The sequence below is a fragment of the Mauremys reevesii genome, linkage group 6 (assembly GCF_016161935.1).
Source record: "Mauremys reevesii isolate NIE-2019 linkage group 6, ASM1616193v1, whole genome shotgun sequence".
In the NCBI taxonomy this organism is placed as follows: domain Eukaryota; kingdom Metazoa; phylum Chordata; order Testudines; family Geoemydidae; genus Mauremys; species Mauremys reevesii.
Genome location: NC_052628.1, coordinates 47,350,578 through 47,376,101, shown reverse-complemented (window position 1 = coordinate 47,376,101; position 25,524 = coordinate 47,350,578). Strand labels below are relative to the sequence as shown.

Sequence of the window (25,524 nt, the reverse complement as noted above, 5' to 3'; positions counted from 1 at the left end):
TGGAGAACAACTGCCTGCACACTTTTTCACTTTTTAAAAAATAAAGAATTTTTGAGTTGTAGAAAAATACAAAGCATTCCAGATCATTTCATATTTGGTTTTCTCATTCCTGTGATATTTAAACTGGTAACTTCATTCTCCCCTCCCAACTATAAACTTTTAAAAATATTTATTATGGAAACATAAGTTTCAGTGCCTTACATGTGTCAAGAATCTCCCTCTTTAAATAACTGAGAAAAGAAACTGGACAGCAAAGTAGTAGGACTGTTTCCAATTTAATTTAAGAGAGGAGATCAAGTAGTATATTATGTTTCAGAGAGACAGAATTTTGACACTTCTTGAACAAAGGGAATAAAGTAACAATTTATATTTTCACTTTAAATGAGATGGCTCATTACTAGCATAACAGCTCTTCATTAAGAGATCTGCCAATTTAATACTTAAAGTATTGGGACTATAATAAATGTAAGCTGATGTAATTTTTCTTTCATGGGAGCAAACACAATGATCTTGTAACGTGGCTAAAATATTCCCCTGAATAATTTAGTTTTATGCAATTCAGTAGGTAATGATCAGTAAAAACAATGTATTATTACATTGCAAGTCAGTTTGGGGGCATATACTATTAATAAATGTCATAATGCTGCAGAATCATCAACAAGCAATTCTCAGATTGCAGGAGCCACCACTTTTTAGCACCAATGAATGGACTTTCCCTCATTTCTCACTGACCACTGTCTTTAGTGGTGTCGGAATGTTCAGTATCATACAAGATTGGGCTATATAGTGAGTGCAAATGAACAAAATAGCTGTCAAATGTGTGGATATGAGAGAGAGAGGATGGGACACAAGCAGGCTTTGGAATGGAGAAATATTTAACTCTGATGAATGAGAATCCAAAATATTCAGTTGAAAACTTTTTCAAACCACTCATGTTAAATATGAATATATATTGTGTTTTGACTTGTAGGAATCCGATCATGGGACACAAATCTGATTGAATGCAACTTAGACCAAGAACTGAAACTTTTTGTGTCTCGCCATTCAGCTCGGTTTTCTCCTGAAGTTCGAGGTAAGAGTTCCTTTTAGTTTTGACCAATGTTTGACATAGCTTTTTTAAAAAAAGGAACAAAAATCCCCCACAAAAAACAAAAAAACTACTGCATAACTCAGCTTAGTTTTTAGTCTCTGACACAGGATGATTGTTCTCTCTATTTAAAAAAAAAAAAGCTTCAGACATATTCTTTTGTCAAAATATTCAAATATGTGATGCAATATATTTGATAGTACTTTGTACGGTAAGCCAACTAAAACCTATGCTTTAGTTATTTTGCATGTTCAACGCTATGTTCAGCTTCATTCCATATTGATATTTGGGTGCTACTGAGGTTTAGGCAATACTCATTCTTTGAATGAGTGGTTGTTTTCCTTAACGTAAAGTGACAGATTAACAGCCCTGGAGACTGGGGGTCTTTTATTAGAATAGGCACAGCACAATCTCAACAATGTGCCTTGATCCTGACTTGGATGGACTACTTCTAGAGAGGGAGGAGGGGTGGTTCATTCTCTAAAATCATTCACTCATGGTTCTCTCTGAGAGTAAGTCTGGAACAAAAGGTGGAGGTTTTGTCTCATGGAAATGTGTTCAGAAGGAACTGGATTTAGCCTATCAACTCCTGGTGAACAGGTCACCAAAGAGCTATCAAAAGGTAGTAACTTTTGGTTACTACTTACTTGGGCTGGAATTGAACTGATAACTGAAAGGTGAAAAACTCTGTAGCCCTGTAACAGTTCTCTGCCCCATCCATTTCCTTACTTAATGTACATTTTGAGAATGAGTAAGAAGCTTTTGCTTTCTCGGGTATTTCTTTGCATCAGAGCAGGCTCTGTTCAGCAAATTACTATCTTGGGGCACTTACTTTAAACAAGGCTACCTCCATCCCTCAGTTAATGAAAAGGGTTTTCAGCTGCCAGAAACCACAGATCCCCTGAGATCTACGTAAACCTCAGGGGAATCCACTAGAAGACGTGCCTCAGCACCAGTTCCACAGAATGGAATATTGTAATTTAAAGATTAATACAATTTTCAGCTGATTTCCGCCTAGTTAGTTGGGGAGGGAGAGAGGGCCCTGCTCCCCTTTAATCTCAAGTCCACCCCGTCTTCACATAGCACCTCAAACTGTTTTGGAGGGCCTTCTGTGGCATTTGGGTATGATGGAGGGGCACTGCTACAGAAATGACTCCTGGCCACCACTTTGTTATACAGAAAGGGAGGACTGGCTTACTCTGGGATTCATTGTTCAGTCAAGTCCATTTCTTTTCCCCCTACAAGTCAGCTTTTTCTTTTCCCCTATTTTGACTACACTATGACTACATCTGAACTGCTAATTTTGCAGTATGATAAAGCCCTTCAGAATTGGTATAATTCCTGTTCTGTGAACATGGCTTGTATAGTGTTGTGTCTGAGTGGCTCAGATAGAATTTTCCACTCCCCTGCTTTGAATGGTTGAGGGAACACTTTTCTTTCACTTCCGTGGGGACTGTGGACTTTTATGGGAGGCATGAAACCTAAATCTTCTCTTCTGACTTCTCTTAAAGCCTGCTTTTCATATGAGGATTTGTACCAATAAAAATTAATTTTATAGTTTGTTGTGAATCATACAGAATTGACTTCTGTCATTTCATGGGAATCTGATGATTGGTAAGTTTTCTACCTTTTTTTTTTTTTTAAAAAACAAATCTTGAGTTTAGGCATGTGCGCAATCAACCGTAGATGTTAGTTAATACTATACAGTCTTCTCAAAGGAATGTAGGTTGTTTTCACTGGTGAAATATTTGTGGATGTAAGTGTAACAACTAATGCAGCATAATATTGAGTAAATAACATTAAAATTACTGGTCATGAGCATGGTAGGGAAGGTTAAGAAATGCTGCTACAGCAGATTCCTAGAATCAGTATCACAAATTGTAACAAAGAGATTCTGATGCTTCTTGTCTTGCAGTATTCACTCTGTCATCTTGGTTAACACACTGGAGATTTTTCTGTAACTTCGTGCAGTATTAGTTACAATAGCATTTGTCTCTAATAAACAGACTGGTGACCAAATGTGCATAGACTGTGCTAGATTTAGAAAACCAAAAATTTTTGGACTTTTCCCCTTGGCCTGTGAAACAGCAGAACAAATTAAAAAATAAAAATGAACGTCTAGGTCCTAGTCTTGCCATCGTTGACTTTCATGGAAGCGGGATCAAATCCAAAGTACATATCTTGCAATTTGGTTTAAATTTCATTGATCATGAACCAAATTCAGCTGCTTAGTTACACAAGTTTCCCTTTTGTTGCTTTGAGAGTAGTTAGATGAGTAAGACTAGCAGGATTTGACCCTGAGGGTGGAACTGTACATTACACCTAAATTTAATTTGTAAATGTCTAATTTAAGATTTCAGCTAAAAAATCTGTGCCTTTATTTTAGCAGAAACATGACCGTGCATTTCAGATTTTCAGCAAGTGTAGATAAATGGCTTAACTTGGGACATTATTTTTTGATAGGTTTACATGAATTAAAACCAAGCAAATCCTCTGATATCATTTAAATAAAAAGTAAGATTATACACTCTATTTTTTCAATGGAAAGATTATAAAATCATCTAGGAAATATTCTCTAGGAATTGTATTTTTAGCTGCCTTTTTTGTCTAGACAGCCTGTTTAATCTGTCATTGTGTAGAATTACAGCTTAATTGTATGTGACTTGAATTCATCACGATCTCTATGACAAACAGTATAAATGTGTTTTCTAGCACTGCTCAGTCTTTAAACAATAAGACACACAAATCTATGTTCAAAGGCATTAAAGAATCTGGCTTAAACCTGAAAAAGTGAGGAAATTCAGAAGTGAAGCCTGCACTCTAGGTCAAATTCTACCCTCAGATGCTTATATAAGACTCTCATTGACCTCAGTGAGATCCTTCTTCACAGAACTGAGGGCAAAAAATTGGTGTCTATCCTCAGTGCCTTGGTACTGAACCCATGTGAGACTCCATTGTGCTTTCCATTTTGTGCCATGAAAAGGAGGCCTTTTTTGGAGACCTTTTTTGGAGTCCTTTTTGCATAAAATATCAAAGTAACTGATTTCTGTTGAAATTTCTGAGCCTGGATTGAAATTAAATTATGATTGATTTCACAACAGAGTTAACATTTTGTGTTAAATGCAAAACCGACTAAATTTCTCCTCATCTTGGAAAATCCAGGTAGCTAAGACCCATGTTCAGTAAAACAAGTATACAATAGTCATCATGGGGGGGAAATCAACCTGACGAGATTCCAGTAGGACCCATCATATGCAAGATGGGGGTATAGTTAAATAACAAATGTCACCCTTAATTTTGAAACTCCCTGCTTTTGTCTGTTTAAAACTAAGCCCTCAGTGTGATCCAAACATAAAACCAGATAAACTTTTTGGGGTAGGCACTGTCTTTACTAATGTTTGTGTAGAGCTTAGCACAGTGGAGTCCTCCACGTGGTGAAGGCCCTCTAAGTGCTACCACAATATAAATGTGTAACAAAAATGTTGTGCAGTCCCTGCATGGCTGCACAGTGACAGAGCCAAGAGTAATAAGTTTCCTCGCACCTTTCACAGCAATTCAAGGGCTACGGAAAGCAACAATGCAAACAGGGTATGTTACTCCAAAAGGGTCTGACAAAGGTGGGGTCACACTCATAAGGTGAAAGGAGAGGTACTGAAGAGAATATGCCTCTCCTGAGCATCCTTACTTTTTACATTTGTATATCTGAGGAATAAGTTAATTTGAGGCCTAATTTTGCTCCCACTGCAGTGCGTGACAAAACTCCCATTGATATCAATGGGAGTAGAATTAAGTTCCAACATAGTTCTTTAAATGTTATAAAAGAATAAATTCACTTGCTGGTGTTCTGTATGCTCAGGTATAGCCAGAATAGTACTTATAAAGACAATATATCATGCCCTCAAAAATGGGGTTTAGAATGGAAATGCTAACAGGCCCTTTCCTATGGCTTATACAGTAGCTGAGTTAGCAGGCTCCTTAATAAAAAAAAATCTTGCACTGAAGTTGTCAAGTCCTGGTGAAAAATAAATGCAAAGCTAATAAAATGGTTGCCAAGACAACAAGGAACACTACTTAAAATAAATACTCCAGTGCTTACTTCTTTGTTTTCTCCATCATGAGCTGATGATAATTTCCATCATATTTTGAAGTAAACTTCACAAGAGGAAAAAAATCTCTCTCACCCCCCCCATGCAACAATTTATCTCATGCTGAGATGAGGGTGGAAAAATACTGACTAGTATTTATTTTAAAACAGAGCTACCTTTAAACAATTTGTTAGTTCTTTTTAAATAAAAATTTATTTTGCAATTGCATAATAGATGAAATTCTTCTTACACAAAGCCAGAGTAAATAGGCTTTGTGTAGGGAATCAGTGTGGGTTGAGGGTGGTGGAACATATTCTCCTTCATTCAGTCAGGCCCTCCACAAATGTTCTTCTGCCCCTTTCTGCCTCCTACACAGAGGCTTCCAGCCACTGGATCAGTGTGGATTCTAGGCCTTGTCCAAATAAAATCCATTTTAGCTAAACCAGCAAGGATTGTGTGTAGACTAGTTCCTATTGTCTCCTTTCCTAGTTTGCCCCAAATGAACGTGTCTTTGCCTATTCAGTACCAGGCAGGAGCTCACTGATGTGGAGAGGAAGTGGAGGCCTTGGTGGTGGCCATTTCATCCATATCTCCATCTACATCTTGAGACTTAAACAGTGAGGAGGGGTTGCCTTGGGCCCTCTGTAGTAGGGTGAATTCTACCCAAAATGTATTGTTTCTGTGTTGGAGAAATTATTTGAATAGAGTAGCACATTTAGAAAGAATAAAAGGTGATGTATCAGTTTAGTCTGCAGGTTCTCAGTGTGGTTGTTGAGAATCCCAGTTGACTGACAAACATGTCCAGGGTGGGTTATCGCCCTCCCTGCTGGTTCTGTCTTTTCCACTGGCTTTGTATTCCTTCTCTCTCCTTTGTCTTTTTGTGGAGAAGTGTGTGCACATACAAAATACGTATCTATAGAGAGACATGCAACCACATGCATGCCAATTTGGGTTCATCTGCTTTCATAGGCGGCAGGTTCGTATAATTTTTGGTGGGGCCCAAAATGGTGGTCCCCCGCCCCCCCCCCGCTCTCACCCTGTAAGCTGATATAAAATGAAGCTACAATGCGTCAGCACCACAAGATTACAAGGGTCAATTAAAAGTGGAAAGTCAGAAGCAGCACTTGCCTATTAATACCTAATATACGGTATTAAATTTTGTTGCACCTGTTGTGACAAAGTGGGAGGGGGAAAAAATCTAGCTCCAAATATTGGTGGAGCAGAGCCCCTGATTATGAATATTCCTGGGGCTTTAGCTCCAAGAGCCCATATAAGTTGGTGCCCATGTCTGCTTTATTTTAATCTGTATTACTTTTGTAAGATGTTCAAAGAAACTTTCTTGAAGCAGATGTTGCTGCATAGGCATTGTTTGCACCACACTTTAAAATATAAACTTTCTGCCAAATGCCATCTTGTAATACAATGTGGCATAGATGCTTAATCAATAAATCAAGTATCAGAGGGGTAGCCGTGGTCCACTTGCATCTGAAGAAGTGGGTATTCACCCACGAAAGCTCATGCTGCAAAACGTCTGTTAGTCTATAAGGTGCCACAGGATTCTTTGTTGCTTTTATTAATCAATAAAGTATCAGAGGGGTAGCCGTGTTAGTCTGGTTCTGTAGAAGCAACAAAGAATCCTGTGGCACCTTATAGACTAACAGACGTTTTGCAGCATGAGCTTTCGTGGGTGAATACCCACTTCTTCAGATGCAAGCAGTGGAAATTTCCAGGGACAGGTGTGTATATATAAGCAAGCAAGAAGCAAGCTAGAGATAACGAGGTTAGATCTATCAGGGAGGATGGGGCCCTGTTCCAGCAGCTGAGGTGTGAAAGCCAAGGGAGGAGAAACTGGTTCTGTAATTGGCAAGCCATTCACAGTCTTTGTTTAGTCCTAAACTGATGGTGTTAAATTTGCAGATGAATTGGAGCTCAGCAGTTTCTCTTTGAAGTCTGGTCCTAAAGTTTTTTTGTTGTAAGATGGCCACCTTAACATCTGCTATTGTGTGGCCAGGGAGGTTGAAGTGTTCTCCTACAGGTTTTTGTATATTGCCATTCCTAATGTCTGATTTGTGTCCATTTATCCTTTTCCTTAGAGACTGTCCAGTTTGGCCGATGTACATAGCAGAGGGGCATTGCTGGCATATGATGGCATATATTACATTGGTGGACGTGCAGGTGAATGAACCGGTGATGGTGTGGCTGATCTGGTTAGGTCCTGTGATGGTGTTGCTGGTGTAGATATGTGGGCAAAGTTCGCATCGAGGTTTGTTGCATGGGTTGGTTCCTGAGCTAGAGTTACTATGGTGTGGTGTGCAGTTGTTGGTGAGAATATGCTTCAGGTTGGCAGGTTGTCTGTTGGGAGGACTGGCCTGCCACCCAAGGCCTGTGAAAGTGTGGGATCATTGTCCAGGATGGGTTGTAGATCCCTGATGATGCATTGGAGGGGTTTGAGCTGGGGACTGTATGTGATGGCCAGTGGAGTCCTGTTGGTTTCTTTCTTGGGTTTGTCTTGCAGAAGGAGGTTTCTGGGTACACATCTGGCTCTGTTGATCTGTTTCCTTATTTCCTCGTGTGGGTACTGTAGTCTTGAGAATGCTTGGTGGAGATTTTCTAGGTGTTGGTCTCTGTCTGCGGGGTTAGAGCAGATACGGTTGTACAGACAACCCTCGCCCACAGACAACCTGCTAACCTGAAGCATATTCTCACCAACAACTGCACACCACACCATAGTAACTCTAGCTCAGGAACCAACCCATGCAACAAACCTCGATGCCAACTCTGCCCACATATCTACACCAGCAACACCATCACAGGACCTAACCAGATCAGCCACACCATCACCGGTTCATTCACCTGCACGTCCACCAATGTAATATATGCCATCATATGCCAGCAATGCCCCTCTGCTATGTACATCGGCCAAACTGGACAGTCTCTAAGGAAAAGGATAAATGGACACAAATCAGACATTAGGAATGGCAATATACAAAAACCTGTAGGAGAACACTTCAACCTCCCTGGCCACACAATAGCAGATGTTAAGGTGGCCATCTTACAACAAAAAAACTTTAGGACCAGACTTCAAAGAGAAACTGCTGAGCTCCAATTCATCTGCAAATTTAACACCATCAGTTTAGGACTAAACAAAGACTGTGAATGGCTTGCCAATTACAGAACCAGTTTCTCCTCCCTTGGCTTTCACACCTCAGCTGCTGGAACAGGGCCCCATCCTCCCTGATAGATCTAACCTCGTTATCTCTAGCTTGCTTCTTGCTTGCTTATATATACACACCTGTCCCTGGAAATTTCCACTGCTTGCATCTGAAGAAGTGGGTATTCACCCACGAAAGCTCATGCTGCAAAACGTCTGTTAGTCTATAAGGTGCCACAGGATTCTTTGCTGCTTAATCAATAAAGGTCACTCTCAGAGATGTGCAGCTTTTCTTGTGTTAAAATACACACAACATACCATACACACCTTTTTATTATTAATTATCCTTGTTGAGTTGTTGCATATAAACCTTAGTGCTGTCTGACTGAATACTATGTGTAGATTTTTAATTAAAATGACATAAGTACCTTTTATTTGTCTTGTAATGGAGAATTTGTGCATTGCATTTTAGCCATTATTACTTCTATAGAAATGTGACTTTATGTGAGAAATATTGTACTGACTCTCTTTATGTTAAATAAATATTCACCTCTCCAATACTGAGACCTTATCTATGTTAGACAGAAAAACAATGGGTCAGATCCTCAGCTAGTGTAAATAGTGTAGCGCCCACTGACTTAATTGGAGCTATGCCAATTTATACCAGTTTAGAATCTGTTCTAATGCATTGTAAGATCAGATCCCCAAAATTACTGATAAAATGTGGTTATAAAGTTGTTTTTTAACTCTACTTTCAGCAAAGTTTTTTTTTTTTAAAGTTAAAATATCTTGGACTACATTTGGATCTCATTTACATCAGCATAAACAAGAGTAACTGGGATCATCATCTGGCACCAGGTGTGTCTATACTGCAATATCTGTCTAGTATATTGTGTTCTGTGCAGAGAAATGGAAAGCACTGTCAATGTCTAAGCACTGAGCAATGTCTCTAAATACTTAGATACATTCATCGTCAAAACACAAGTACTCTGGCATGTTAACAAGCTCAGGGCTAGTCTATAAATATGATTCTCAACCTAGTAGAGACTTCTGTACCTTGAATAACTATCTGGGGAGAATCAGATTAACTTGGTATATATTTGGAGAGTTTAGTTCCAGTTGGCTAAAAGATTTGTTTTTGTGCTATAAAGTGGTTGCTACTTGGAAGAAAGAAAATGGAGGGAGAGAGCTCGAGTGGAGAATTAAGCTGATTCATGCTGCTGGATCTGATTGGTGTTCTCTGTAGGGGTGTTGCTGCTAGCAACTTCACAGTCGAGTCACTGTCTCTCACTACAGAGCAGCGCTGAGGTAGGGGATTGCAGATGTCTTAGAAGAAGGTGAAAAAGGATCCTTGAGATGGTGCTCACTCAGGAAAGAAATGCAATGATTTCAGAAAGTATAATTAGCTTTATTTTGTAGTGTACAAAGATTTCCATAGATCAGTAAAGGATTATAAGTAAAATACCTAATATGTCTGGCTACAGGAATAGATATGAATTACTTAAACTCTTCCCTTTGGTGGTAATCAAAATTCCAGAGGTGTGCTACTAAGTGATTTTATTTGTTCAGTAAAATCAGTTGTTGCACTGATGTGACAATCATTCTTGAATAACTTGACACATCTGTTTTTTTTTAGGAATGATCTCAGACAATTAACATGAATTTACATTACTGCTAAAACACCAGTACATGCTGATATTAAGCTGCTAAAGTGATTCAGCAATAGTACTGAGAAGTTTATTTTTAAATGCCTTGCATCACAAGTAGATAAAATTAGCATGTTATTATAGAACTCTCCAGTTCCCATAGCAAAGGGTCTTGGCTTGTATGTGGAGGGTGGGCAGCAGGCAGGGGCGGCTCTACAAAGTAGGCTGCCCCAAGCAGCGCGGAGCGCTGCGCCGCCCTTCCCCAGTGCCGCGGCGGGTCCCCTCTTCCCGCGGCTCCGGCATCCTGGGAGGGCATGCGCAGGTCCACCGGAGCCCGGACGAGCGGACCTGCGCGGAGCTCAACAGTCATGCCTGCGGCAGGTCCGCCTCCGTGGACCTGCCGCAGGCATAGCTCCACCGAGCCAAATGACGCCTCCCCAGGATGCCCGCTGGTGCCTAGAGCCGCCCCTGGCAGCAGGGTAGAGTTAGGTGAGCCTTAACTGAGAATTTCCTTTTAGATCAGCGGTTCTCAAACTGTGGGTTGCAACTTCATTTTAATGGGGTCACCAGGGCTGAAGCCTGGCCCCACTGCCCGGGGCCGAAGCCAAAGCCCAAGAGCTTCAGCCCTGTATGGCGGGGCTCAGGTTACAGGTCCCCTACCTGGGGCTGAAGCCCTTGGGCTTCAGCTTTGCCCCCCCGCAGCCCTAGCCCTCCACCTAGGGCGGTGGGACTCGAGCAGGCTCAGGCTTCGGCCGCCCCCTCCTGGAGTTGTGTAGTAATTTTTGTTGTCAGAAGGGGGTCATAGTGCAATGATGTTTGAGAACCGCTGTTTTAGATCATTTAAATTAAATCCCCATTGTTAATATTTATGTTGGGGGTTTTTGTTGTTGCTTTTGGAGGAGACATGATCAACCTTAGCTGTACATTCCCAAGATTTTTGCTGAGGGAATACAGTATTACTCTCCATATTTCTCTTCATTCAGTTGCTTCTTTCTAGACTCTTAGTTATTTTTGGTTGCCCCCTTTGTTGTGGCTCACATTGATCTTTGTTTCGGTATTCATTTCCAATGTCCTCTAATTATTGGCCTTTGTTCAGTGTTATTAGCACATGACCTTTGTCTGATTTTTCAAGTCTTCCTTTCTGGAATTGTTCTTAAGTCTGTAACTAGGCTGTAACTGTCATCAGCTTTCTGGTTGTTGGCTTTTCATGTTCTTTCTATGATTTATCTTTTATCTCACTACCTAGACTTTCTCCATCTACTTTCACCTACAATTTATCAACCTTTTGATGAGTAAGTTGCTGGGAAAGACTGAGCTGAATATTAATGGTTTCTGTTTAGATATGATAAAGGGCTTGATCCAAAATCCATTGAAATAAATGGAAAGATTCCCATTGGCTTTAGTGGGCTTTGGACCAGGCCCTAACGGTACAGAATTATTATAGACCAGTGGTCTCTCCAACCTTTTTACACACGAGATCACTTTTTGAATTTAAGTGCAACCCAGGATCTACCCCGCACCGCTCACTCCATCCCTCCCTCCCTCCCTCCGTCGCTCGCACCCTCACTCACTTTCACCGGTCTGGGACGGGGTTGGGGAGGCGGTGTGGGCCCTGGGGAGGGGCTGAGGGGTTTGGCGTGTGGGAGGGGAATCTGGGCTGAGTATGGGGTAAGGGGTTGGGGTGCTGGAGGGGGTGAGGGGTGCAAGCTCTGGGAGGGAGTTTGGGTGCAGGAGGAGGCTCCAGGCAGGGGCAGAGTGTTGGGGTGCAAGAAGGGGTACGGGGTGCGGGCTCTGGGGGTCAGGGTGTGGGAGGAGTTTTGAGGTGCTGGCTCCGGGGGTCAGGGTGTGGGAGGGGTTTTGGGGTGCTGGCTCCGGGAGAGAGCTCAGGGCTGGGGATTGGAGTGTGGGCTCCCATTGGGCGGCACTTAGCTCAGGTGGCTCCCGGTCAGTGGCACAGCGGGGCTGAGGCAGGCTCCCTGCCTGCCCCAGCCCCATGCCACTCCTAGAAGCAGCCAGCATGCCCCTGCGACCCCGGGGGGCAGGAGGGGCAGGGCTCTCCATGCGCTGCTCTTGTCTGCCAGCGCACACCCCCACCCCCGCAGCTGCCATTGGCCACAGTTCCCCGTTCCCGGCCAATGGGAGCTGCAGGGATGGTGCTTGCAGGCAGGAGCAGCAATCCCTGACCTCCCCCAGGGGCCGCGGGGGCATGCTGGCTGCTTCTAGGAGTGGCATGGGGCTGGGACAGGCAGGGAGCGTGCCTTAGCCCCACTGCGCCGCCGGACTTTTAGCGGCCAGAGATCACGATCGACTGGCAGAGGCTCCAGGATCAACCAGTCGATCGTGATCTACAGGTTGGTGACCACTGTTATAGACCAAATATTTTCTATCATTTTTAAAGGTAAAATAAGTGCTTGATCTCATGACTACCTGAAAGGAGGGGGGAAAGGAAATTATATTTCCCTATTATTCAAATGAGATGATACTTCATTTTCAGTGAAAAACCCTCCTATGTATGTACAATAGTATAAGAGAGCCAAATCTGCTACCATTGTAGTCAATAGGAGTTTTGCCATTGACTTCAATAGGAGCAGGCGCAGAACCTATGTGGCTGCTAACTGTACAGGCAGAACTGGAATAGTTAGTTATGCGCAATGTTGACAACTCTCTCAAATTCATTGAGAGAAATGCAATTTTGGCTGCTGCTGTTTTCAGTCTTGCAATGATGTGAAAAGCTCCAGCCATCATATAATTTTGTGGAGGCAAAATCAGACAGAGCCTCCTGTGCCCTGTAGACTAGAGGAGGGTACACTAAACTGCAGGCCCATCAAGAGACTGTTAATATTTCTGTGCACTTCACAGACCTTATTATGAGCCTAGGTCTCATGTTGCTACCTTAGGGGGTAACTACCATTCACCCATTTCCCTGGTCAGGATTTAGACAATATAAATTCAGATAAAGCTGGGACTAGAACTCAGTTCTGTAAGGGTACATCCACAGCAAAAAATCCTGCAGCTGCAAATCTCGTCCTGGGTCAACTGATTTGGGCTCATACTACAGAGCTAAAAATAGCTGTGTAGACATTCCTGCTCTGGCTGGAGCCTGGGCTCTGAAATCCTGGGATCTCATGTCACAACTCATCACTATGCTTTGGAGATCAGAAGCAATAAGAGCAGGTAGTGCAAGGGAAGGAGCTCTAAGCAGGGGAAAGAAACCCAGTTGCATGGACAACTTCTTGTTCCTGAGCTTAGTTAAAATACAAGCAGGGAAACCAATCAGGACCCACAGAATTCTGCCAGTCAGATCCCAGGACAGGAGTCCTCAGTCGGATTTCAGCTTCTAGTTCTGGGAACTTTTAGCAGGTCACTGTGTAACAGGTTGGAACTTACTGGCTCTTGATTTCCCTGTGGACCAAAATTTGAGAGCTGCAGACCCTGAAATATAGACCCTTTGTTCTAGATCCTGTTCAAGCACAGTAAGAAAGGGGCCCCAATCTTGATTGGGTCCTCTAGCAAGAGATCCTGTAGCAGAGGTTAAAATTGCCTCACTCACTTTAAGAGTTGCAACAATCTTAATTTTCACATCCATAAAGGGGGGGGGGGCGGTGTTCAAAAAACAGAAGACAGACAACACCTCTGATTTAATCTTGTTTTAATTATCTTTTTTTTGTGGGGGGGCTGACTCAAGTTATTTGAACTTTTGGCGTTGGCAGTAATGGTGGTGTGAAAATTTTTGTCACCAAGTAAAGCCTGACTATACAATATTTGTGTTGGGGACAGAAACCTTTCATGCCCCAACCTGCCTGTTACTATCACACCTTTCAATAGCCCCTGATTATAGTAGCTATGCTGCAAACCCTCCTTTATGCATAGTCAGTGGATCTGTATAGTTCAGTGGTTCTCAGGCTTTTGTACTGGTGACCTCTTTCACATAGCAAGCCTCTGAGTGCGACGCCTACCCTTATACATTAAAAACACTTTAACATATATTTTACACCATTATAAATGCTGGAGGCAAAGTGGGGTTTGGAGTGGAGGCTGACAGCTTGCGACCCCCCCATGTAATTACTTTGTGACCCCCCCTCAAGGGTCTCGACCCCCAGTTTGAGAGCCCCTAGTGGATCCAATGGCTGTATTCCCAGAGCTTCCCTGGTACAATCATAACTCCCTCCTTTGCATTTCAGCAGAGACCACATGGTCTCTGATTCTGGCAACTGCCTCAGACCCCACCCACACAGAAGAACCATCTCCGTTTTACTGAATTTTTGGCATTCAGTAGCTTGCAGGATTCAGACATTAGGAGCCAGCCATCTGTTCTCATGCAGTGTAATTTTAGTGATATGTATCTGACCTGCTAAGTTTATTTTTTTTTTTAAGTACTAATTGTCTGTTTTCTCAGTCTTTCTGATGGAGATAACTAGGTTGTATCTGACTAAAACGATGTATTCACTTTTTTCAGTTGTTTGAAAGGTACATTAAAAAGAGACTGTGTCCTCAAATGTGTCTAATCCAGTGGTGTTGCTCATACTCATTTGACTGCATCTACTAAAAATTTTTAAGACATCGTTACCACTTACCAGCTCAGATTCTGAAAGTTCATATGAGTTAAAAGATTTTAAATATTCTTCAATACCTAATGTGGATTTTGAACAATAAACACATTCTAAAAAAATTGTTTTAATCTTTTATGTATTTTTTCTAATGATATTACTGAAGCTGACAATTAAACTAAAAATATTTTCCAGTCACTGTTATTTTTAAAAAAAACTTTAAATATATATTTTTTTGCCTTGGGCTCCAAGTCTACCTGCTGTATCTACTGAAAAAAACAAATTTCTTATTTAAATGGAACACCAGGAAAAAATAGAGACGTCATTCAAAAACAATCAAAATAGAGCCCGTGTAGTATTCATGTGACCCTTTAAAATTCTAAGTTGTGATTCTTTGATTCCTGTCTCTTTTGAGTTGAATCACAGCATGATCCCTCAATTGCATAAACATTTTGTGACTGCACCATTTGTATCCCCAAAGAATTTCTGGTGGGAATAGTTGCTCTGCACCTAACCATCTCCTCTCTCCATTAAACCCTGTAATTACAACAGGAATTACAATTTGTCTCCAGCTTCAGTGGGATAATGTCATTGCATGTCAAGTAGGGGATTATCATGTGGAAGGAGACCCTGCCGACATTTTCATTTTATGTTAAACAGGAGAATGTGGTTATATTAATCTGTGAGAAGCAATTGTTGCCTTGCAGCAGTGGGGAAAAACCCATTTACTGGCTCTATTAGTAGGAGCACATGCTCCATAACCCTTTACTGTCAGTTACAGAGGATATGGGACAAAAGCATTTCTCTAAAATCTGTATTTCCATAAACAGTAGCATAAACTTGCTCGTCAGTATGCTGAACAATATAGGCAAGCATACACTGTAGCAATAGTTGCTTAATGGGGCTTGATTCTGATTTACATACTAATTTAACATTTGTGTAACTCTATTCATGGCTTACACTGGTGTAAACAATAGCAGAATCTGGCTCACACATTGCGCTTGCAGCAAACTTGAAGGAAAATGTTCTGCAAGTGTTGGCGATTTCTTAATAGATCTCTACAGTTTTCCTATTTGCTATGTTGTACAACATGTTACAAAGTTTTAGCTTTGGTCCTTTTATTTGAGTCCATTCCTTAGCTTTCATCTTTAGTCCTTCTGATGTGAGAGGAGACTTGTGTGGTACCTATAAAATAACCTGAATCCTCCAATTTTTTTTTAGGCCTGCCTGAAACATCTAGTGCTAGAAATTTAATGGTATGGTAACTGAGACTCTTGCCTCGATTTTTTTTTTTCTTTTTAAATAGCAAAAGGCAGGAATTACTCTGAATTCTTTCTTCCATGGTATAAAGTGAAAGACACGAAATGCTATTTCACTATGTGATCATGTAGTCCAACATTACCCCTTTCTTTCTCTTTAGTCATGTTGTCTTCTCTTGCCCCTCACCCTTTTCAAAGTAGAAAGTTATGCTTGAAGGAGGCACATTGGAGAATATGATGTACTAATGTTGGTGGGTTTGATACTGCTGTTATGTTTTGAAGAGTGCAGTCTGACGTGCACTTGTCTAAATTCCACCCATTCTTATTTTTCTCTCTCCTTATTTTATTCCTCCTTTATTCTTTTTTTTTATTTCAGAGGAAGGCTAAATGACATGTCAGTGTCCAGTGGCACCTTGTCAAGCGCTTTCACCATTGCTGCCACCCATAGAGCTGCACTATTGTTAGCAGTAATGAGAATTTTTTCAAAAAGACCCTGGTGTACAAAAAGCCATAGTGAAGATTCTTTGGGCTTACATTGATCTTTTGCTGTGTTAATACCATTCTAATACAGCAATTATTGCCTGCCAGTTAGGTGTTAATCCACTTAGAAGGCACCACTTATCCTCTCCCCATCCTTTTCTGCTCTTGATGAGCAGAGAACGAAAAAATCAGTTTTGTCTATAATAGTGAAATTTTGAAAAATATTCCCACCATTGCTATCCCTGGTTCAGCTCCACCAGTGTTAGCAATTTGGGAGCCCTCATGTAGATGGGTCATTGACTGCTGCCATCATTTTAGGGATGGTGTAATTAGATCTTGCCTGATCAGGTCAGATGGTACAGTGCTTAAAATTCATAGAACATCAAGGTTGGAAAGGACCTCAAGAGGTTATCTAATCCAACCCCCTGCTCAAAGGGGAACCAATCCCCAGGCAGATTTTTGCCCCCGATCTCTAAATAGCCCCTTTAAGGATTGAACGCACAACGCTGGGTTTAGCAGGCCACTGCGCAAACCACTGAGCTATGATGATGGTATGTTTACACTAGAGCTTCCAAAGCTATTAACACTGGTGCTGCTGAACTAATGTAGACAGGCTTTAGGAGGGAAGAGAAAAGAGAAATCCTTGGTTCCCAGTCTTGATGCATCTATGCTAGTGGAGCCTAAGAAGAAGTAAGCCCAATATCGCTGTAGGATTGAAGAGCTGTTTGTTTTCTACAGCTGTCCTGCAATGTGAGTGATTATATGTCCTTCCTGAAGGCATTTACAGATACAGATGGGTTCTGAAACTGCTGGGTCCTTAGTGGCAGTGAGAAGGAGGGTCTCCTTTTCTCTGTAAAGGGTAAGCTCTTCAGAATAGAGATGGTGACTTCTTTTGTGTTTGCTCTTTGCCATGGTCATTGTGTATGCCATTGAAAACTACTATTAGTAATAAAGCTGCAGTCTTTATTTCCCCTAACATGGATTTCATTATAAAATTCTTTGCTATAAGAGGGTTATATTGTATTGTATGTCTTACATATACAGCACAGTATCATACTGCTCCATCAAGTACCTTCACTATTCCCGTCCTCTACAGATTCAATCTCTTTAATGCCTGGTCCATTAGTTAGTCCTTACTTTTGCATTTGACCACAAGGAAGTGTTTATGTATATCCTTTATCTGCATTCAAACTCTAGCCTGTTTTCTCTCCATGGCACTACTCCTCCATGTTCCTTTCTTTTTCAGAAGATTTATGTTTTTAAGATGTGAAACAGATGGATCCATCCTTATTAAATCTTAACTTCTACAGTTTTTACTTCTCTTGACATACGTCAGACCTGCCCTCAAGCTCCTCTTTGTCTTTCACCTTTGTCCAACATGAATCTAAAGGTAATCAGCTGGTTGAGGCCTAATAATTTTCCTGCTCGGATCTGGTCAGACACTGTCACTGATTTTGGCTTCACCTCTGCTACTCTAATCGTTAGAAGTTAAAATGTCCACTTTACCCTTCCAAGCAACTTTCTTCAGATTTTCTTTCCCTCCTGGGCACTCTTGGTCTCTCTCAGTCATTGAACATTCCCTTACGTGCCATCTGTTGATACCCAGGACTCTAATTCTATCTGAGTCTCTTTGAACCCTACCAACTTCTATCATGTCCTGTATCACTTATTTAATCTGGTACATGACTCATCACCTGCAGGGCACTCCTCAGAGCATACTGCATGACCAGAATCAAATGTGAGTAGCTTTGTTCAGTTGTGATAACTTGTTTTAGTTGCTGACTGCTGTGCAGACTAGAGATGTTAAATACCCTGTGACAGGGCGCTAAGCAGAAAGCTGCTTAGCCAATCCTCTGTCACTCCAGCTCCAGTTAAGGGAGGTGAATTGGAGCTGGGTAGATCACCTGGCCCTGATTGGGGAAGCTGGAACAGCTGCTGCCTCATCAGGCTGGGCTGGATAAAAGCCCCAGGGGAAGGAAGCCATGGGAGGAGCTGGGAAGAGGGGAAGCTGCGCTAAGAGAAAGCAGGGAGGAGTAGCTTGTCTCCTCTCTCCTGCTGGTAGACAAGCAGAAAGGGATTGTGTGTATTGTGGTGAAAAGGTGGTGGGAACACTACTTGTAAAATAAAGCACCAGCTGAGCACTGCAACAAAGGACTCTTGAGTGACTTTCTCAGCCCAGCAGGGGCAGGGGCCAGAGAGGCCCCGCAGGGACCCCGCTACACACCCCATATGTAACCAAGGCTAAGAATAAGATGAAGATAAATTTATTAAACTGCTCAAACCTTATGATATTCAGGATCAAACTACCATCAGTGTGGGTTTAAATAAATTTGCATTGCTGTTGTATTTGTGTCAAAAATAACTGTTTTAAGCTACATATATTCTGCCACTAGATTTGTGGTCATGGTTGCATAATTAACAAACACATTCACAGTTGGACATTGCTGCTTTAAAGTGTTACAGATTTGTATGCCAAAGGTTTGCACTTTGAATATTAGCAAAAAACATCCTAAGAACTCGTGTGTGTGTAGTTTGTTGAAATTTATTAATAAAGAAGAAACAAAAACAAGAGGCTAACAAGCAAGCCTATACACATTTTCTCACTAGTCTTCAAATATAATTCATATTACTTTCAAACTCCTATCTTATTCCAGCATTGTTTATATGGTAGCAGTAATTTTAAGGATCCTGCATTTACTCCAAACAAAGTCTGCATAAGAAGTCCAACATTTAATTACACATTTTCAACTGTTTTATCTTAAAATTGTTAAGAGGAACAACTGAACGAAGACTATTAATTGTCATCCAGACTATCTTTATTCAGAAATAGTGATTTGGAAAATTATGTTCATTTTTACAAAAACAATGAGGAGTCCGGTGGCACCTTAAAAACTAACAGATTTATTTGGGCTTAAGCTTTCATGAGTAAAAAACCCACTTCTTCAAATGCATGCCCAAATAAGGCTGTTAATCTTTAAGGTGCCACCAGACTCCTCATTGTTTTTGTGGATACAGACTGACACGGCTACGCCTCTGATACTTGGTTCCTTTCTGCTTTTTCACCAGTAGATGGCATTGGCAATTTTTATATTTGTAACAATACAATAAACATACAGTAAAAAATACCAGCTATAATAATCAATTTTTATAAAGTATGTAGATTTTAGCACTTAATTTGATATGTATATGTCTGTAAAATATTTTGTACAAACATTTACCTGAACTTTAATTTCATATACTTTTACTTTGGAATGTTCTATAGAATCTAAGGGACAAATCCTCCAGTGTAGGAGTGCAGCAGTCCCGAAGTGCTTTGTAACCAGTGTGGGAGAGGCAGGATATAGTTCATAGGTAGACTGTGCACCCCAGACCCACATGTGCCTTGGAGCATAGGCCCTTGGGTGAACTGTGAGCATGATGGAGATGTCTGTTGGGTCTGTGATTGCTTGGATACACTGACTGGTCAAAAACTTCGTGTATCGCTACAGCTTCATTAGTGGATGCAGATAGTCCCCTGTCATTTCTCCATGTAGTTCCCCTGCTCACTGCCCATTTACTTGGGTTATGAGTAGGGACCAGGATTTTCAAAAATGTTCAGTATTGTCCTAACTCTGTTCCATTAAAGAGCCAGTGGGAACAGAATAAGGCCAAATTCTGAAAGTGTTTGTGTGTGTGTGTGTGTGTGTGTGTGTGAATACAGATATCAGAGGGAATACATATTAAAAGTCTTACAAACATTATATTCTCTGTGTTGTAAGAATGCATCTTGAAAGATCTCAACTTTTCCCTGCTGAAGCTATACTATAACAACGTCAAAAAGGCATGAACTTCTGCTTCCTTCTCTCCCCCAGCTGAATTTAGAACACAGCATGAAATTAAAGACCTGAGTCCTAAGCAAGTAGGCTCTGAATCACTTGTCGAGTTTAGTATAATTCAGTTTTTTCCCCCATCTCAGTGTGTGATGTGCCTTTCTGAAAGAGACAGGAAAATGTCTGAGGCACCAGGGATACAGTACCATGTCACTTACTGAAGAGAATACTAAAAGTTAAAATATATTTTTAGTGACCACAGTGCACATAAAAAGTGCTATATTGATAGGCTTGGAATTTAGTTAGGACACTCTCAAGTCCTAACTACCCACCAAATAGGTAGAAACTGCTATCCTGCTATGTTACCCTGCCAAATGGCATCAATCTTGACTTGGAAGGTCCATTCGTAAGGGTGAAAAGATTATTTATTCTTCATGTCCTGCTTCAGTCTCACATAATGGACTTTTCTGCTCAGAGGGCCAAGAATGAAGCCAGTGCAGATGGTTTGTATTGTATGTTCTTCGTTAGAACTCAAACTGAGACCACCAACTCTCTCTTTGCATAAGTCATCAACCAGCTGTCAGAAAGTAATGACTATAGGTCTCTACTTGGTTTGAAAAGAAACACAGATATAAAAGACTCTGTATCTTATCACTAAGCCCCTGAGTTACTCATTCCCTCAAGATATTAAGGGTGAGATATTTCTAAGAGGTACGAACTGAGGTCCAGCACACTCAGTGTGCATCTACCCAGATTTGCATGGACAGATCTTTTGATCAAATGCAAAAATTGGAAGATGCACATGCAAATACCTACCTGTACATTCATTCAACTGATTTGCATGCACAGGTGCAGGCGCATGTACAATTGTGCACGGATGTCTGCTTCTGCTTTATAATCATATAGCCAGATCCTTATATTAGTTATATTCATGGAGCCAAATTTTGCTCTCATTTGCTCAAATGTAAATTTTGAGTAATTTTACTGACTACAGTGGGATCACTGGATTTACACCAATGTAAATAAGAGCAAAACTTGGCCCACTATTGAAGAGTTCCAATTTATAAATCCCATATATGCATAGTTTGGGGATTGGTTTTGGAGAGCATTCTATATTTTGTTTGTAACATTATTACATATAAAATATAATGCAGTGATATTGGGTTAAGGTGCTCTGTTGAACAGAAAGTCCAATATGGTTTCCCCCCTTATTTTGGGCTTTGGTAGAGATGGCTATGAATCAGCAGACTTACATTAGATATAAACCTGTGAAGGTAAAATGTTTATGCAAAGCATAATACAATCATACAGTGCAAGCTGGTGAAATATTGTCTGTCATCTAACAAAGCTTTACTTCACATGAGAGTTAACCACTGCCACGTGTCTCTGAAAATATGTGCACTTTTATTTCTGAAATGTACTGGCCATACTAAATCCAGAAGTGCTTACAGGATAAAAGTTAAAAAGCTATGTAGAGATAAAATAAATTGATTACCCCTCATATTTTGGTTTAGTTCCTAATGTGACCTTCAGCTCCTGCAGGGCGGAATGGTGGGATTGACTAGTTTATGCCTTTTATCATCTCTGGTGTGCCATCCCCCAGTCAGCATGGCTGCTTATCTTCTGGCACAAGGTTAATTATAACACTTTTAAGATGAAGTTGTGGAGGGTAATTTAAATTCCACCTGTATGGATTATGATCTGGCCGGGTTTATTAGTATGCAGACAGAGTTCCAGTGCATATCTTTCAAGTGGGATATGACTTCAAGGCATTTTCACACTGTCAGGTCTGTTGTGCCTTACAGGCCTGGCACACACATTCATATTAGCACAGTTTATTTAGGCAAAGAAAGATTGTTGTATTTATAGGAGATATTGTAATATGAGAGATGAGTATTTTTTAAAATGTCTGTTTAGTTAAATAGGTTTGCCCATTCAAAGATTCCAAAGAAACAATTAAATGTTAATTTCAAAAGAATATTAAAAATTAAATTTGACAGACCAAGTAGTCTCTTTAATTCCCAGTATATTTTCGTCATGCAGGAACTCCTCACTTAAAGTCATCCTGGTTAACGTTGTTTTGATGTTAAGTTTAAAGTTGTGAAATGCTCCCTTCTAATGTCATTTGGCAGCCACCTGTTTTGCCCATTGCTTGCAGGAAGAGCAGCCCGTTGCAGCTAGTTGGTGGGTGGTTGGAACCAGGGTGGACCAGCAGCCCCCCTATCAGCTCCCCACTCCCCTAAGTTCCCTGTGCAGCAGCTGTCCCTCCCCCCACTGCCATGTGCTGCTCCCGCCTTTTGCCATGGAGCTTCTCCCAGAGACTCCTGCTTGCTGTACGGGGGGGGGGGGGGGGGGGGAAGCGGGGTTAATGTCAAGGTGTCTCCCCCTCCTTCCTGCTCCTGCACCCCGCTTACCCCATCTTCCATAGAACAGAGGGAACACACAACGGAGGGAGGGAGATTCTAGGCAGTAGCTGCCATCTCAGGTCTCAGCAAGCTGATTTAATTAACAAGGCAGTGTACTTAAGCCTGGGGTCAGCTATTTAAAGGGGAAATGTGCATTTTTTCTCTCATACACAGGGTGTGTGTCTCTGTCTCTATCTGCCTTCCCTCCTTTCCTGCTGCCTTGTAGAGTGTTGTGAGAGTTAACCCTTGAAGGCTCAGTCAATTGTTAGTTCATTTAGCAGTAAGGCATTCCCTGGGAAATATCCCACCCTCTGACTCCTCCACCTCAACCAAGCTTCACAATCGTCATATATATATAAAATGTCTTTTGTCTGGTGAAAAAAATTTCCCTGGAACCTAACCCCCCTCATTTACATTAATTCTTATGGGGAAATTGGATTAACTTAACATCATTTCACTTAAAGTTGCATTTTCCAGGAACATAACTACAACATTAAGTGAGGAGTTCCTGTACTATTTTATTTTGATATTTAGGCTTCATTAGAAGCAGTTGTTGGTCTTTCTTTTCAGAGACTACTTATCACTGCTTGTCTCAGAATAAACTAATATAGGATTCAAAATATTTCTGGACAGTAGGCTAAAAGACAGTGACTAACCTCAAACACAAATATAGAAGGGTCAAGGAAGAGCTTAGTTGCATTAGTTATCATAAGATAAGTACCATAGTCTAAGGTGCAAATCCAAATTGTGGAGCCTCCTAGATGCAAAGGCTTCAAAGGATTTATATTTAGGGATTAGTCTTGCAAACACTTACTCATGTGAGTGGCCTTCTGAGAACAATCACATAGGAGTCAACGCATGTGAATGAGGGTTTGTTATTTGTGATTTTGTGTTTCTTGTTTTTTATTTGCATGGCAGCTCTGTTGTTTAAAATCAGTTCCAGTAGCGGTGTCTGCAGAGGATGCATGTAACCACAGAGGAGCAAACAGGGGTAATGTGCAAGATGTAGTCACTAGTGAGGATTCACAAAAGGACTGAAATAGAAACATAAACCAATAACCTTACAGGAAATGAAAGACCCATTCATATTAACTGATAATAAGAAATCATATGTGTATGGAAAACAACCACTTGTCTTTCTCAGTTTTGCAGGACTTGGTTTGATTAGTATTACAGTAGAGTGACTTTGCTATTTATGTTTTTACTATATATTTAATTTGATCATTTAATAAAATGTACAATAATGTGTCTCTACTAAAATGTAGCCACCTATGAAAAATTTGGAGTGAGACAAAGAAAAGGCTTGGACAATAATCACTAAATTAAATGCTGTACCAAGGGAATTTACATATTGATTTGCAAATATGGGTAATTTGACTAACCTAACATAAAATCTTCCTTTCTACTGAACACCCAGAGCTTAAAGTGAGTTTTGTACCTTTTATAAATCCATATAGTATAATCTGTGTATCCAATACTGCTTCTGTTGAAGTCAGTGGGATTTTTGCCATTGATTTCAACGGGAGCAGGCTCAGACCCTATGTTAGTGTTTGTCCCTATTCTGCATGTAAGTACCTTTTTCTTTAACCATGTCTCTGTATGTGCTTTAGAGCTATCAAAAACTGTATCATCATCAGTTTGCTAACGTTTTGCAAGAACTTCCCAGTTAATGTAAGTTTAGTCCATTAGAGTGTTTAGTACACCAGCCTTTTAAATATTCTTGCTCTTAAAGAAAATAATAACCCCACCTACAACAAAAGATATGGGAAATTCCCTGTACAAATCTTGGAAGTCTCACATCAATCTTCTCATTTCTTTGCTGAAAGAAAATACTAAATCCCACAGGATCACAAAGAGGGGAAATTACGTTAAATATAGAATGATTTTAATCTTTGGAAAGAGCATAAAAATATCCTGGTGAAATTAGCATGCACCTGTCATTCCTTTATTTTTTGACTGATGGTGATCTTAAAAACTTGCTTTTCTTTTATTAGCTAGGTTAAATGTCTCACTGGCACTGACACTTTGTCATTCTAATGAAGTATACTGGTAATGCATGAATCTGTAATTACACAATGTATGTGTAATCAGCAAGATTTCTAACTTTCACATCTAAAATAACATTTTCTGCATTCTGTGGTCTAATTTCATCTGACATTCTTCCAGTCACATTACAAACTTTCTCCAAGAAGCAGCGAAGTATTGCAGTCTCCCTTCAGGCACAAGGGATGGTGACTGAAAATATAAGCTGTTATAAATCTGCTTCTAGTTATGCTAATGAAATATTACATCATGTACATCAACCTACTATAGATCTTGGATACTTTGTATTGTTTTAGTAATTTGCTATTTGTTATGCATTTGTTATTACTTTGATATCCCATGGAGATCTCTTTGGTATTGGACCAATGGCTACAGTTTTTACTTAACATAGGTCTCTATCATCTGTCAAAATGTTAGAGGGAGGACAGTGAATACATGTGATAGTTGAAGAGGCTGATTAAATTAAACATTGTTACACTCCTTGTTGCAGGAGTATAGGACACAAATGCAGCCAATGGGAAGTACCAATATATTAAACATGTGGCAGCGAATCATACAATAAAAGCAATTCACCCAACTTGTTTTGGAAGTACTAGTAATGCAAAGTATTTTTCCATTATAGAGATGGTATATTTTCATTAAATCATTTTAATCAATTTATTAGAACCCAGCATGACACTTAATACTATGAATCTTAATAATGCCCAAAGGCTAAAATTCAGATTAATGCAGCTCATCTAATTTTAAATAAATTATTTTGTTCATTAATTTTTTTTAATTAAAGCACACAGCTCTGCCTTTATAGATAGTACCTCAAATGCAGCGTACATAATCCTGAAAGAAGTTTGTCTTTCCAGGTACAGCTTCAGGTTTTAAAGTCAGCTAAATATTTTACGTATTTTCCTACAAAAAAACCCTACATTTTTCTACTTTGATGAATAACTGCATATGTCTTTCATTTCAGGTTCTGATCGTTCATGTCATGAGACGTACTTATCAAATAAAGGACTAG

General features: G+C 40.5%; 1 protein-coding gene across 1 annotated transcript in view; it reads left to right on the top strand.

The window, feature by feature from the left end:
• MAP1B (microtubule associated protein 1B) overlaps positions 1 to 25,524 on the top strand; it is a 108,186-nt gene that overhangs the window by 5,507 nt on the left and 77,155 nt on the right. The window contains exon 2 of the mRNA XM_039543857.1: positions 971 to 1,072. Coding sequence (XP_039399791.1) covers positions 971 to 1,072 — 102 coding nt within the window. The remainder of the gene's footprint in view (positions 1 to 970; positions 1,073 to 25,524) is intronic.